The following is a 16,908-nucleotide window of genomic DNA, read 5'->3' as shown; positions in this document are numbered from 1 at the left end:
GAAATTGCAGCCTGAATTATCTCCCTTGGAAAAAAGCACGACAGCATTTCATCCGTGCCTCGACTTCTTCAAAACCCATGTTTATTTTGTGAAGTGACTCAATATGATAAGTGAAATCGACAACATTCTTTCCTCAAACAATGATATAACAGATGAAGGCTGCTTTGTGGGGATCGCGGACAGTTCTGCAGATGGATCGTTTCTTATTCACTACTTTCTCAATTCTAATTTGAGGAAAGGCAACAAAGTCTGTTTTATAGGCTTTGCCCAGTCTTTCAACCATTACTCCACAGTTGCTCAAAAACAAGGCGTTAACCTCAATACAGAAAAAGAAAATGGGAATCTTGTATTTATTGAGGGAATGAAGTACCTTGGACAGGCAATCTGCCACCAGGCTCTTGGCTCCCAAGATACAGAAGATGGAAAGAGCCAAGACCCATTTTCTTGTTTAGCAAAGCAGTGTAGCCTTCTGCCATTACTGCAGTATATTAAGTCTCGGATATCTTCTATGACATCAGCAGATGGCAAAGCAAGACAAGTACTGATAATAGATAATTTAAGTTTATTGATAAACATTGGTGTAGCGCCAAAGGAAATGACGACTTTTCTTCATTATCTGAAAAATTCACTCCTAAATATTGACTTTCCAGGACAAGTAATTGTTTTATTGAATGTGATGCAAACTGACGAAGATGCCATGTTTCTGTGGAAGTACCTCTGTCACTCTTGCAGTATGACTTTGTTTGTGTCTGGGCTCATGAGTGGCTACTGTAGAGATGTACATGGAGAGGCAAGTATTGATTAGTAATGTTGTTACCATGGTTATGGTATGTTAATGTTGTGTTATATCAGTTTTACAGTGTATGGTTAGACCAACAACATAAGGTTTTATTTATCCTTCTTAAAAATGTACATTATGTACATGGACCGTTCAAAAATTATTCTTTATCCCATTCAGTGTTTAAATATTAAGAAAAAGAATGAAAGTCAGTGGGAAGTGTAATAGACCCCAACTTAAAACCTAAAGAAATACCAATGTGCCACTGCCAGGACTGCCTTTTACCAGTTTACTTCTTACACTGCCATGCATACTCTATGTACAGCTTTTTTTTAAGTATGATTACATGATCTTGAGTTTGAAACTGTTTATGTTCATCTTTTTTCTCTGTTTCAGTTAACCATCAAAGTTCAAGATGGCCACTGTAAACCTAAGAAAGCAACAACAAAGAGGCGCCAGTTTAAAGTGATGGATAAAAATGTGTCGTTCTTTGCCTCTGGCCTATCATCAGCAGTGTTATAGTCACCGTCATCTTCTGTTACAGTGTACAATGTGGTAGTTGTAATGCTGTTGTCACATGCCTACCACCTGTATCAATTCTGTTTGTATTTTGGTGGAACTGAACTGTTGAAAAGAAAATAATTTTACAATCAAAAAAATATATGTCACAATATTCATGATATATTCTGAAATTTATTTTACATTATTGCCCAACAGGATACACTGAAATGTGATGTATTGTTATTTCATGGTTTGGTGCAGACCATAAAGTACCAATTTGATTGTTTGTTAAGTGCAACACTCAGCAATATAATGGCGGTCTGTAAATAATCTACTCTGGAGCAGATAATCCAGTGATTGATTTGAGCAACAATCCATGCCAAGCTTGACCACCTGATCCAGTTGGTCTCCTCTAGGACCACTGTGACTTGAATTGTTTGCTAGGCATTACTTAGAAGTTGATGGGTGACAGTAGAGGCCTTGCTTGACAACAGTATAATGATCTATACCCAAACGTTGCCTTTACAGGAAATGAAGTTGTTATTCATAAATTGTCCCTATTGTGTCAAGTAAGACTTGCTACATATGAAAAGGACTTCCTGATATTTGAGGCGAGTAATGTTCATTGTAACTTTCATGCTGAACTGTATATTATCTTCACACTGTCAATTCTTGCACATTATCTACATAACCAACTATTTCCAAGTACTTTCCATTCAAGGAGTGATTAAGGTGCCCTACGGTCTAAGGAGTCTCATCCCTAAGTTGTCTGGGTCTGCTGGACATGTGTTTGAATTCCAGATTCACGGCAATTATAATTGACTGTCGGGGGGAGGGGGGGGGGGGGGGGGGGGGGGGGCATTTCTACTATTGCAATAGTGATGAGATTGTTAAAAACCACTATTGTGATAATTGGCAAAATAGTACAACTAGGGCAGAAACCGGTAATATTTGTTATTTACTCATAATTGTAATCTATTAGTGTTTGTTTTGCAGAACACAAACTATTTCCACACTTTTTAATATCTAAATTTTTTAATTATTTAATATTTGTATTTTTTTCAAATTTGTGGACATGCTGTAGTGAAATATTTTTTTCTTTTATTTTGTCATTGACTTTCTGCAGACTGAGTAAGTGTATCAACATTCTCATAGTTACTTTCATGCTGTATGACATGTCTCTAGATCATCAGTATACATTAAAAGTCTTTGAAAAGTCTCTGAGCATATCTTAGCTGATATCAAATAAAATGGGTGGGTCCAAGTCTCCAATCTCAAAATTAGATGGTGAATGGACTTACTTTTCACATTGTAAATTTTAACAAATAAAAAAATGTGAGTGTCTGCCATCCTATGAATTGAAGAACTCACAAGAACTAGAGAGTGATTGATGTATGTTCTTTAGATATTTTTACGACCCGTGAAGATCTGGGTAGAGAATAGGTCTTAAGCAACCCATGCTTGTCGTAAGAGGCATCTAACGGGATCAGGTGGTCATGCTAACTGACTTGCTTAATACATGTCATCGTATCCCAATTGTGTAGATTGATGCTCATGATGTCAATCACTGGATTGTTTTGTCCCGACTCAATTATTTATTGACTGCTGTCATATAGCTGGAATACTGCAGTTTTGAACAGCAAACAAACAAACATATGTTTACACAAGTCACACTCAATGTTTCTTGGCATTCTAACAGTTTGGGTTATGTTTCATAAGGCATGAAATGTCGTTATTTTGTTCGCTTTTCCAGAATCATTGTCAAGCCTGTCCCAGAAAGCTCTGGAGCCTTAATTGTTACAGAACTGTTGACTTTAAAATGTTTCTTACAAACACCATCAAATATATTTAATAAATAATATATATATTATGTAAATTTGTTGTCATGAAAGCACATTTGCCAAGTTGTGCAAAAAAGTTCATATATATTTTGTATTTGCTAAATATAAGTGAGGAAGACCCTGCCCCACAATTTGTCAAATATTGTGCTGCCATACTTTAAGGGATGTTGATGTTAGTCATGATATTCTCAGGAATGAATTTTATTGTTCTAGACTAGATTGTTAAATGAAGGAATGGCAGAAGTCTCCTGAACTCTTCTGCATATAATTCCTTTTCTCTTCTCAGTTCCAAATTTAAGTGAGTGAGTACCATTTTACGCCACTTTTAGTGCTTTTCCAGCAATATCACGGCAGGGGACACCAGAAATGGGCATCACACGTTATACCCATGTGGTGAATTGAACCCGGGTCTTGTACGTGATGAGCAAACGCTTAACCGCTTCAGATCTTGATTATTGATCATGTTGTCTTGACCGGGAGCTGCCATTTTGTTCGAAGCAAATACAAGTGATACGGGAGGCGGAATCTGATTGGTCAACAGGAGGGACAGAGAAGGGATATAACTCATAATAGCCACTGGTGGCGCTACGATTCAGCATGAAATTTCAGTGTAGTCAGGCAAGGGTGACAACTGAACTTTTACAGTCAATGACTCCCTTGCCTTGGGAAGATTCAGGAGGACATGACAGAGTGTTCCAGACTGATGTCATGTCTGCTACACAAACTTACTGATAATTGTTGTATTTTACATTCTTGCTCCAAAATGTTGTCTTCGCTGCCCCACCCAAGTGTTGAGTCACAAGTCCCTGACCTGACTAACGGGATTGAGTGGTCAAGCTCGCCGACTTGGTTGATGCAAGTCATCATATCCCAATTGCGTGGATTGATGCTGATGATGTCAGTCACTGGATTGTCTGGTCGAGACTCGATTATTTTCAGACCGCTGTTATATAGCTGGAATATTGCTGAGTGCGGCATTAAACAATAAACAAACAAACAAATCGTTGTGTGTCATGCCCAACAAGTGATGTAGATGGAATGTTGCCTCAGAACACTCAATCACTGTTCAGAACTTATTTCAACTGTTCGTCTGATATGGTGCCTGATGTTGAGAAATGAAGAGAAATGTTTAATGAAATAAACAGCTGTCCATGTTCTCTGTTGTCGGATGTTTTCTGTACAAGTTTAGTTTACCAGCACTGAATTGTTCGTTAAGTTTACATGGTGGCATGTTGTCTGGTACCTTTCCGTCATTGCCTCTGAGACTGCAGGACCTTCAAAGGTAAACGTTTGTATTTATTTAATAAATAATGTCTCTGAACATGTTTTCAAGCATTTTGATACAATTAATACAGAGACAGTTGACTGGTTGAGAAAAACATTTGAAATTTTATCGACAATAGGTGCTGAGGTGGGGTTAAATGGGTTTTAAAGTCAGGTTCAAGATTATTGCATATGTAGCGACATCGCTACACTGCCTAGCTACAGTATACCGACGCTTGAGTCCATGTTTCATGGCCTTGATGCCAAATGCCAGGCAGGGTAACAAGAAGTACCATCTTATAACATGTTTTGGTTTGATGCGTCCAGGGGATGGAACCCCAACCATCCACTCTCCAGGAAGATGCTCTATCAATTGACCACAGAGGTTGTCTTATAGGCAACAGACTTGTCCACTTTATTTTTATTAACACGAGGATTATATTAGTTGTACCTGCCATTGTTCAAGATACTACCCCTGCTCATCATACTACCCCTGCCAAACCTGTTGACTCCCAGTATGCAGTGTCGTACGTACATAACATTTACCTCAAGGTCTGCGCAACCGAGACCACCTCCTTGGTCTAATGGTAGAGCATCCGCCTGGAGTGAGGAAGGTCTGAGGTTCGATCAAAGACTGCATCATACCAAAAGATGGTACTTGTTGTTACCATGTCTGGCACTCACGGACTGGTTGTATTCAGTATACTGTGCCTGAGTTGGGTATTCATCATTTCATGTTAAACTGTGGCATAGTATCTCAGTGTGCCAGCACTATAAATCAGCATCAGTCCGGACTAGTACACGCACACACGCACACACACACACACACACACACACACACACACACACACACACATCTGCATGCACGTCACTTTATAATTGCAATTATCTTGGGACCCGTGAAGATCTGGTAGAATAGGTCTTCAGAAACCCATGCTTGCTGGACTATGCTTGTCAAAAGAGGTGACTAACCGATCGGTGGTCAGGTTCGCTGTATTGGTTGATGCATGTCATCGTATCCCAATTGTGTGGATCGATGCTGATCACATCAATCACTGGATTGTCTGGTCCAGACTCAGACTGGAATATTGCTGAGTGCGGCTTTAAACAGCAAACAAACAGCAATGATCTTGGACCCTTAAGCCCCATTTCACCTCACTACACACTCTGCACCAAGCACAAAACGGTGCTGAACAATCATTTCTCCATCACCAGTGAGGCCAAACACATTGGACATGACAAAACTTCGGATGAAGTCGATAATGCTGGTCCATCAAAATGACACTTCATACATATCATACGGCTTGACGACGTTAGTGGTTCCTCATCGTCTGGGATGATTTCCATCACGAACCGGTTATGGTGGATGCTGCAGAGGTTGCTGTGGTGGTCTTTCTTCGTAGGTGATGAACCCGGATGTTCTTTGTTACCGGATCTGGGAAAGTCACACGATTTGATGGTGCCTGGTTATACATGGAACGGCCGACCTGTTCCCACATGACATGGCGTTTCTTTCAGCTTCACTTGGTCCTATCATGTGTTTGATGGTTAATCATGATCATGTTTCAGATCGTGCACATGCAATGGTCACGTGGTTTGCACATAAATGCGCATTGGCCAATGTAGACGTTTGTAATCTGCATTTTGTCTTACCCGTGCTCTGGCGAATGTAACCATGGTGATATCTTTGGAACAATTCATGACTCCTTTATCACTATGTTTAAAAGCCTCACATGTATTAATAGTATCCGTCATTTTTGTTTTGGGGCGGGTGGCCCAGTCAGAAACTATGATTGTAGGTTCGAATCCTGGTTCGTCCCAATTATGTTTCTAGGTTTGTCAGCGCCATACCCGTGCTCGTGGGTTTCACCGAAGTGGTAAACGTCTAAGACCTGCATCACTTCGGGCTATGCCCCCACATTAAGCTGATACGCCATGATATAACTGGAATACTGTTAAAAGCGGCGTTAAACCCAACTCACCCACTCACTCACTCACTCACTATTGAGTACGTATGAATGTTTCTTCAAAAGCTAAACAAGTGTAATAATTTCTTGATTATCCCTGCTTATCAGTTGCAGTGAAGTCGTCTTTCATATTTTTACTTCTTGTTACCCTGCCTGACGCTCGGCATTAAGGCGGTAAAACAAGGACTGGTCGGCTGGGAGTCAGTATACTTTGTCTGAATGGGGTATACATGTTTACCTGCAGCCTGCTATCACAGTGGATAAAACCAGTATAAGCCCGGACTAGTACAATCAGCCACACACACCTGCATACATGTCGCTATATAAGTGGAATAATTTTGGACGCGACATTAAACTCGATTTCACCTCACATCAACTCTTACCTATTCTGAAAACTTTGTCTTCAGGTATATTTTCCATTACTAGAACACCTCAGATTTTTTGTTGCAATTCACATGACTGGTTACAATAGTGATTGCCACTAAATCAATATTGATTGTCAGTAAACCGTTTATGTTTATAGTTAACATATGTTTTACGCCAAATCGAATCCGTTTCGGTGGATAATTTAGATTGGTTATACTCTTGCATTGACAATCTATATTTGATGAAGACATCTTGGTTTGATCACAATAATCAAACTCAAATTGTGTTATGTTCAGAGCGTCGTAAGGATAATTCGTGATATCTCTGTTTTAGATAAGTTGCACTGGCCTGCTTGTGTTAGTGTTTGATCAATAAGCCTTATGATTGTTTAAGAAAAATAAGTACTGCAATATGATTGCTGTCATTAATGTTTCCCCTAGCTATGCTCCTGTCAGTTGTATGCCATCCTTTTTGCAGTGGCCTGTAAATAATCGCGTCTGGATCGGACAAACCAGCAATCTGCCAACAGAGTGAGTGAGTGAGTTGGGTTTTACGCCGCTTTTAACAGTATTTCAGTTATTTCACGGCGTGTCAGCTTATGTGGGAGGAAAGCCCGAAGTGATGCAGGTCTCAGACGTTTACCACTTCTGTGAAACCCACGAGCACGGGTATGGTGCTGACAAACCTAGAAACATAATCGGGGGGAACCGGGATTCGAACCCACAATCATAGGTTTCTGGCGTGCCCAAGGGACGCAACTCTGCACAGCGAATCGCGGCGTCTTAGACGACTGGGCCACCCGTACCCCTCCTGCCAACAGAGGGCGCCGAAATTTATAACATGTGACGGACGTGATGTTGATATGATGATCAAGGCCTCACGCAGTTGAGTGTGATGATACACAGTGTCACTTACCCTGATCACACGACCCCGGTCGGTTCCTGGGGAACTTGGGTCCTACTATATTTTTTATTTATCTTTTGTTGTTGTTTAACGCCGCTCACAATATTCCAGCTATATGACGGCGGTCTGTTAATAATCGAGTCTGGACCAGACAATCAAGTGATTGACATCATGGGATGCGATTGGCAATTGGAATGCGATGACATGCATCAACCAAGTCAGCGAGTCTGACCACCCGATCCCGTTAGTCGCGTCTTACGACAAGCATAGTCGCCTTGTACGGCAAGCATGGGTTGCTACTACCCCAGACCTTCACAGACCGTCATGTAACCTGGACTCCCTACATCGTTCATCCTTTGAAAATGGACGGAGGGCATGTTGCAGCTGTCAGTAGTATCCCGGTTCGCCCAAATTATGTTTCTAGGTTTGTCAGCGCCATACTCGTGCTCGCGGGTTTCACCGAAGTGGTAAACGTCTGAGACCTGCATCACTTCGGGCTATACTCCCACATTAAGCTGACACGCCGTGATATAACTGGGATACTGTTAAACGCGGCGTTAAACCCAACTCACTCACTCACTATTGAGTACGTATGAAGGCTTCATTCCGAACCCTGTAGGGACTCCAGGTTATGACTGGCCGGCCCACAACAACCTGTTCTGGTCGTATGAGACAGTCAAATGAATGAAGTCGTCAGCCTCGGTGATTTGGTTCATTTCGTGATTGCTCACACTATCTATACAACGCGTTTTCTGCGTGAAAGGCCACACACTCTTTAAATTATGTAGCAACCGCAACTTTGCATTTTGTAGCCTATACTTGTACACATAGTTATTTAGATATGCCTTCCGACAATGACTCTAAAAGAAGTACTTATCCTAAATATAATAGCTTCCGCGGTGATGCGGCCGTCAAATCGGCATGTTTCTATCAGAGGGGGTTTATTGTGACTTGATACCTCTGATTACCTCTGATACTTCTAGTATCTTCCAAATTTATGGAAGAATAAATGTTTAACGCCACAGTCAGCAATACACAAGATATATGTCACGGCGGGCAGAAACAAGTGGAATATGCGTGGAGAAATGAATATACACCAGAAATGAGCTTATTACATTGTTCCCATTTTGGGGGACAAACCCGAGTCTTCGACGTGACGAGCGAACGCTTTACCCGCTAGGCTACCCGACCTCTCCTCAGCCAACATAAAACGGAAAGATTGTCGTGGGCCTTATCTAGCTTTGAAAATAGACCCCCTGAAGTCCCCAATGCACCTGTTCCATCTCTTCCCTCGGTCAGTTATCGATGGCTTGTAGAAGGTCAAATCTTGGTCTGTCAACCAGTCATCCACAGCAGCAACCATTTCTTGGTTCTCTTTAGATCTGCCAATACAGCTGTTGAATTTGAGGTGAGGTGAAATTGGGTTTAACGTCGCGTCCAAGATTATTGCACTTATATAGCGACGTGCAGGCACGTGTGTGTGAGTGGCTGCTTGTACTAGTCCGGACTGATGCCGATCTAAAGTGCTAGCTCACTGAGATACCATGCCGCAGTTTAACATGAATACCCCAACTCAGACAAAGTATACTGACTCCAAGCCGACCAGTCCTTGTTTTAGCCCCTTAATGCCGAGCGCCAGACAGGGTAACAACAAGTACCATCTTTTATTGACTTTTGGTGTAACGCGGCCGGGGATCGAACCCCGGACCTTCCGCTCTCCAGGTGGACGCTCTACCACTAGACCACGGAGGCGGTCGTGGTGAAGTTGAAGAACACCCGATTCTTTCATATTACTACTATGGTTAATCCGTCATGGCGTAACCTGTGGTAATCATGACAAAGTGTTTGCACGTGTGATTATCATGCATAGTTTTGAAAAAAAAATGACATATCTTTTTTAATGAGATTTTTACGCGGCACAGGAATATTCTTCCACAAATCTAGATGAAACCTAAAAAGCGATCTCAGTATATTGTGGAACGTTTTTCATGACAAGCGTATAATATTTAAAAGTGAAAACATACTTACTCCGTAAGCCTAGTTATATCATCTTCCCGAGGCAAGAGAGTTAACTGTGAAGATGTGTTATATGGACATTTACAATTAATATTGATACTTATACCATTCAATTTCACAGGTTGAAAGGTATTGGTTTTTTCTTCAGATCTGTACTGTTAGAAAATGACGATTGAGGCCATGATACCCTGTGGGTGTCTGCTTACTGTTACATTTAGCCTCTTATCCACTAGTTGTCACTGTCATAACAACGTCACGTATATCAATGCACTGTTGCAAATAGTGCTATCACTTGTTCATGACGTTGTTGCTAAACTGATGGCGCTCAGCATTAATGGGCTAAAACAAGGGGTGGTCGTCTCGGAGTCAGTATACTGTGTCTGAGTGGGGTATTCATGTTAAACTGCATCTTGCTATCTCGATGGTCTAAAATCGGTATTAGTCCGGACTAGTACAAGCAGACATACACATGCGTGCATGCATGTCGCTACAATTTTATGAGACGTTGTTCAGACAATAGACCGACAGAGCTAATGTGTGGTCTTCAGCAACCCATGCTTGTCGTAAGAGGCGACAAACGGGATCGGATGGTGAGACTTGGTTGATACATGTCATCGTATCCCAAATGCGAGATCGATGCTCGTGATGTCAATCACTGGATTGTCTGGTCCAGACAGTTAGCTCGCATATTGCGGCGTTAAACAACAAACAAACAAACAAAAGATAGGTCCGACAAACCATGAATGACAATCAGAGTGTATCTTGGATTCGTACAGGGAGATATATATATTCTTAAGGCGTTGCGAAATGCTGATCCGATTATATATATACCTGGTTCGAATCCAAGACAAGATACGTTCTGATTATCATTCACGGTTTGGCAGTTCCAGCTCCGTGTTATGTCTTGGTTAGTGAGGTTTACCAAAGTGTCAAGCGTCTTTAAGAAGTCCTGCATCTTTGATGACTTTCAACTCCCATTAAACTGACCTGCCGTGGTATTTATTACTGAAATATTGACATACTCACTCACTCCATGTCTTATGTAAACTGAATGTCCTAACATACAACGTTACCTTGGAGAACGTCATTATGTATTGAACATCATAATAGGAATCTGCCAACCCCCTAGTCTGTCATACAGACCCTGAAACAAATATATCCAATACAGCCCATGCAAGTCTATAATGTTTGGCAAGTCTTGATTACTGCAGTATCAGGCATCTGAAGAAAGTCTCTGGGCTCCTTTTTATTATATTTTAGAGCTATAATTTAACAACTGTTTTTTTCTGTAAAATATGTTCATTTCAGACACTAGATGTTAGTCTACCAACCCCCTTTTGGTCAACCGAATGCAAAGCCCCGTTAGGTGGCCTACGGAAGCCCCGGAGCAGGACGCTGGATAGATGTCATGATATTTATGATTGTTCTTATTTCCTCTTAAGAACGAAAAATTAATAAAATATATATCCATAAACTTATGAGCACGCATGGTCATGCGTTCTATACAAGTGAAATTCCCAGTCTAATTTAGATGTACAAGCTGTGTACATTGATATGACTTAAGTTCTTAAATTGGATGCTAAGACAAATTATGTGGTATGTCGGATCCTATACTTCCGGGATCGCTGTCTACTACGTTGACGATCGGTGAAAAATCAACCAATCACAACGAAGCAAATGTAATATGTCAATAAAAGCAGTGAAAGGGGATCTGTTTCTGCCTACAGGTTTTAATAACACGGGCAGCGGTGTTTGGATCTAGCTTATCCTGCCATACTACTAGAAAACTATATATTTGAAAACTAATCTGCAAAATGTCATGTCTGGACGAATGTATATAAATAAATGTCAAGTGGCAAATCCCTACACGATTCATCAGATGGTTGTGTCAGGTTACAGCTTTTCCGCGGAACAAACTTTATAAAGAGTGACATTAATGCATCATTTCTGCAAACTTTGTATTGTACTTCGAGCGGAAGCTAGAGTACAGTGACAGAGACGTATATAACAAACAGTAAGTATAAGTGAGTATTGTTTTACGCCGCTTTTAGCAATATTCCGGCAATATCATGGCGGGGGACGCCAGAAATGGGCTTCACACATTGTGACCATAAGAGGAATCGAACCTAACTTTGGCGTGACGAGCAAACGCCTTAACCACAAGGCTTTCCTACCTCCTAATAACAAAGAAGCCTCGATAACTGTTATAAAACTATAAAATTCTAATAAACCACTCTGTCCGCATATACATCTACGTTGGTCAAAAAGACCCATTTAAAATTACTATATACTCTCTTTAAATTAAACAAAATATATTCAAAACTTAAGTAAATATTGTTTTCTTGGTCAAATAGATCATTAAAACAATGAGTGGTCAGGTCCCTGGTTATCCCCTTTTTCACGCATAATTTTATATCGCTTCCAAACTCATCTTCAAATTGTTTAAACCGCTGGAATTCAATCCTTTTTAAATGTATTTGGGATGGGAAACATGAATTAATAGAATGACAATTAAAAGAAGGATGTTTGTAAATGATTACTCTAAAGATATATAGTATAAAATACTGTTTTGGTAAGTCTAAAGGTTCAATGGATAAAGAGCCTCAATGTGTACTCAGTCTTGTGAACGCCAAGGAATTATTAGATAACCTTCTCCCTCACCACCCACCATATATAAAATAAGCATCAGTCATCATAAACTTTCGACCTTTTGTAATCGATAAGTAGAAACTCTTTACTTTCTATTCTATAAGCTGCGATTTGGTATCAATACAAACCTAACACTCGTTTAGATATTGATATGAAATATTTTCTGCTTGGAGACCCCAAGGCAAGCATCATGGTAAATCAATCAGGAAGGGAACACTACAGCACAGGGAGGGAACACTACAGCAGAGGGGGGGGGGAGGGAGGGGGGAGGGGCACTACAGCAGAGTGAGGGAACACTACAGCACAGGGAGGGAACACTACAGCAGAGGGAGGGAACACTACAGCAGAGGGGGGGGGGGGGGGGGGGGGGCACTACAGCAGAGTGAGGGAACACTACAGCACAGGGAGGGAACACTACAGCAGAGGGAGGGAACACTACAGCACAGAGAGGGAACACTACAGCAGAGGAAGGGAACACTACAGCAGAGGGGGGGGGGGGCTACAGCAGAGGGAGGGAACACTACAGCACAGGGAGGGAACACTACAGCACAGGGAGGGAACACTACAGGAGAGGTGGGGAACACTACAGCACAGGGGGGGAACACTACAGCACAGGGAGGGAACACTACAGCAGAAGGAGGGAACACTACAGCACAGGGAGGGAACACTACAGCAGAGGTGGGGAACACTACAGCAGAGGGAGGGAACACTACAGCAGAGGGAGGGAACACTACAGCAGAGGGAGGGAACACTACAGCACAGAGAGGGAACACTACAGCACAGGGAGGGAACACTACAGCACAGGGAGGGAACACTACAGCAGAGGGAGGGAACACTACAGCACAGAGAGGGAACACTACAGCAGAAGGAGGGAACACTACAGCAGAGGTGGGGAATACTACAGCAGAAGGAGGGAACACTACAGCAGAGGTGGGGAACACTACAGCAGAGGGAGGGAACACTACAGCACAGGGAGGGAACACTACAGCACAGGGAGGGAACACTACAGCACAGGGAGGGAACACTACAGCAGAAGGAGGGAACACTACAGCACAGGGAGGGAACACTACAGCAGAGGGAGGGAACACTACAGCAGAGGGGGGGAACACTACAGCAGAGGGAGGGAACACTACAGCACAGGGAGGGAACACTACAGCACAGGGAGGGAACGCTTAAGTGCAGGGAGGGAGCACTTAAGTATAGGAAGGGGACGCTGTAGCACATGGAGGGAATGCTTAAGTGCAAGGAGGGAACACTTTAGTACAGGGGGGGGGGGGCATTTAAGTACACGGAGGGAACACTTTAGTATAGGGAGGGAACACTTTAGTACGCGGAGGGAACACTTAAGTACACGGAGGGAACCCTTAAGTACACGGAGGGAGCACTTAAGTACACGGAGGGAACCCTTAAGTACAGGGAGGGAACCCTTAAGTACACGGAGGGAACCCTTAAGTACACGGAGGGAGCACTTAAGTACAAGGAGGGAACAGTTAAGTACATGGAGGGATTACTTTAGTACACGGAGGGAACCCTTAAGTACAGGGAGGGAACACTTTAGTACAGGGAGGGAACACTTAAGTAACCGGAGGGAACACTTAAGTACAAGGAGGGAACAGTTAAGTACATGGAGGGATTACTTTAGTACACGGAGGGAACCCTTAAGTACAGGGAGGGAACACTTTAGTACAGGGAGTGAACACTTTAGTACAGGGAGGGAACACTTTAGTACAGGGGGGGAACACTTAAGTACAGGGAGGGAACACTTAAGTACAGGGAGGGAACACTTTAGTACAGGGAGGGAACACTTTAGTACAGGGAGGGAACACTTTAGTACAGAGAGGGAACACTTTAGTACAGAGAGAGAGCACTTTAGTACAGGGAGGGAACACTTTAGTACAGGGGGAACACTTAAGTACAGGGAGGGAACACTTTAGTACAGAGAGGGAACACTTTAGTACAGAGAGAGAGCACTTTAGTACAGGGAGGGAACACTTTAGTACAGGGGGAACACTTAAGTACAGGGAGGGAACACTTAAGTACAGGGAGGGAACACTTAAGTACAGGGAGGGAACACTTAAGTGCAGGGAGGGAACACTTTAGTACAGGGAGGGAACACTTTAGTACAGGGAGAGAGCACTTTAGTACAGGGAGGGAACACTTTAGTACAGGGAGGGAACACTTAAGTACAGGGAGGGAACACTTAAGTACAGGGAGGGAACACTTAAGTACAGGGAGGGAACACTTAAGTACAGGGAGGGAACACTTTAGTACAGGGAGGGAACACTTAAGTACAGGGAGGGAACACTTAAGTACAGGGAGGGAACACTTTAGTACAGGGAGGGAACCCTTAAGTACAGGGAGGGAACACTTAAGTACAGGGAGGGAACACTTAAGTACAGGGAGGGAACACTTTAGTACAGGGAGGGAACACTTTAGTACAGGGAGGGAACACTTTAGTACAGAGAGGGAACACTTAAGTACAGGGAGGGAACACTTAAGTACAGGGAGGGAACACTTAAGTACAGGGAGGGAACACTTAAGTACAGGGAGGGAACACTTTAGTACAGGGAGGGAACACTTTAGTACAGGGAGGGAACCCTTAAGTACAGGGAGGGAACACTTAAGTACAGGGAGGGAACACTTTAGTACAGGGAGGGAACACTTTAGTACAGGGAGGGAACACTTTAGTACAGGGAGGGAACACTTAAGTACAGGGAGGGAACACTTAAGTACAGGGAGGGAACACTTTAGTACAGGGAGGGAACACTTAAGTACAGGGAGGGAAGATCTTCAGCAACCCATGCTTGTCGTTAGAGGCGACTCACGGGATCGGGTGGTCAGACTCGCTGACTTGGTTGATGCATGTCATCGTATCCCAATTGAGTAGATCGATGCTCATGATATCAATGACATTGTCTGCAACAAACAGTTAATTGGTGCAATGTACTTTTCTTGTACAAGAATATTCAGGCTCATAGTGTTAGTTTGAAAATAGATATTTGGTATTGCAGTTTCAGCTCAAGAAATATATAATCCACCACCCTCAAACCCCCCCCCCCCCCCCCCCCCACACACACACACACAAACACACACACACACACACAAACCAAATATAGCGTAAAGCTAATTTCCATACAAATCAAAGTAAAATCAAGGTGTCACAACGATTTAATACAATGTTTAGATAAAGATATCAATATCTATGTACAATTCATACACACTTATTTAATATTAGTATTAACTTCGAATAAAATACGTGCTTTTAATTTCAAATGTTCAAACTCTTCACAAAAGTGAATCATAACTTGAAAATATATTATATAATATTGAAAATAGAATTTCAATCACGTAAATCCATTTTCTTCGCTGCTCATCGAAATAAAAGAAATGTAATCAAATGTATTATTTCCTGCAATAAACTATCTTTCCTGCTTGCATCATGACGAATGACACGCGAGCCTATAAATATCAAAATAATTTTCAAGTTGAATTATATAATACAACCATCTTACTTATTTTGCTAACTTTTTTATCTATTTACTTGCGCAACGCGGATTCATTGTCGAGTGTTTAAAAATTATGATTTAAAAAAAAATGCTATTATGGCCACACAAAATCCCATTTATCTGGATATAACTACTATGTACTATAATAGTAAAATAAATGTAGGCTTACAAATACTATCGTAAAGAAAATCCCCGTTTCTTATATTTCAGTAGCATTGATTAATGTACAAGTTCGAGATGTGGACATATTTTCGTTTCATTAGGACCTAAATATATCCCACATATAAAAAGCGCCTCGTACTAATGCTGAGTAGGTGTCTCATCTTTTAACTAATTTGTATTCCCAGCTTTACTATGAGATCATGTTGTATCTATTTCTGCCTCAGTAATACCATTTAAGGTTATAGCAACCACGATAGAATATCTTTAGATCCATTTATATTTCTAGTTTACAATGATAATATGATCTCCAGCGCAAACCCACACAGCAAATCATATTAACAATTGTCTGGGCTGATCATTGGAAGCGTGGGAAGTTAGTTCCTCGCGTAGTAGTAAGATACAAATGACGTCATCTTGGTAACCTGGCATTTGAATTTCTACAATCTCGTTTCTTGAAAAGCCATAGGTCGTGGGAGAATATAAGAAGACAGTGTTGATCTTGTAGGCGATATATATATATTGGTATAAAAATAGCAATGCTTGTGGAATGTGTATGTGTATTTATGTATGTGTGTGTAAGCGCGAACAGGTGGTTTGACGTCACAACAATTATCACGACGTCACATGAGTATCATGACGTAAGGCGCGAGTTCTGTGTCCAACTCTGATGCTATTTGCATTCGGCCTATAATAATCTTTACTAAACGCCAACGGTCAACGGAGAATAAATGTGTTGAAATAATCGAGAACCGGTGGATATAACAGGAAATATTTGTCTAAATTGGAAAATGCCATAGGTGGTGATTCTATATTTGAAGCCTATTAGGTTGTAATCACGAGACAAAACGGGGAAGTACAACTGTCTTAAAGTTTAACGTAATAATCATAATGAAATCAATCATGTTAATTCTCGTGTTAAAACAGCCAGTCACGCTTTATAAATGTTTAATACATTT

At 41.6% G+C, this 16,908-nt stretch overlaps 2 protein-coding genes across 2 annotated transcripts in view; one reads left to right on the top strand and one right to left on the bottom strand.

Moving 5' to 3' along the window:
* LOC139468399 (kinetochore protein Nuf2-like) overlaps positions 1 to 16,908 on the bottom strand; it is a 40,788-nt gene that overhangs the window by 13,718 nt on the left and 10,162 nt on the right. The window lies entirely within an intron of this gene.
* On the top strand, positions 22 to 2,082 carry LOC139469474 (elongator complex protein 6-like). The gene is made up of 2 exons (XM_071251656.1): positions 22 to 790; positions 1,175 to 2,082. Exons 1-2 carry the CDS (start codon positions 104 to 106, stop codon positions 1,298 to 1,300), a joined length of 813 nt encoding a protein of 270 aa, XP_071107757.1. The 5' UTR covers positions 22 to 103; the 3' UTR covers positions 1,301 to 2,082.

This window comes from Haliotis cracherodii, unplaced genomic scaffold (genome assembly GCF_022045235.1).
Source record: "Haliotis cracherodii isolate W230 unplaced genomic scaffold, xgHalCrac1.p SCAF_2, whole genome shotgun sequence".
NCBI lineage: Eukaryota > Metazoa > Mollusca > Gastropoda > Lepetellida > Haliotidae > Haliotis > Haliotis cracherodii.
This window is presented reverse-complemented; position numbering and strand designations above follow the sequence as displayed.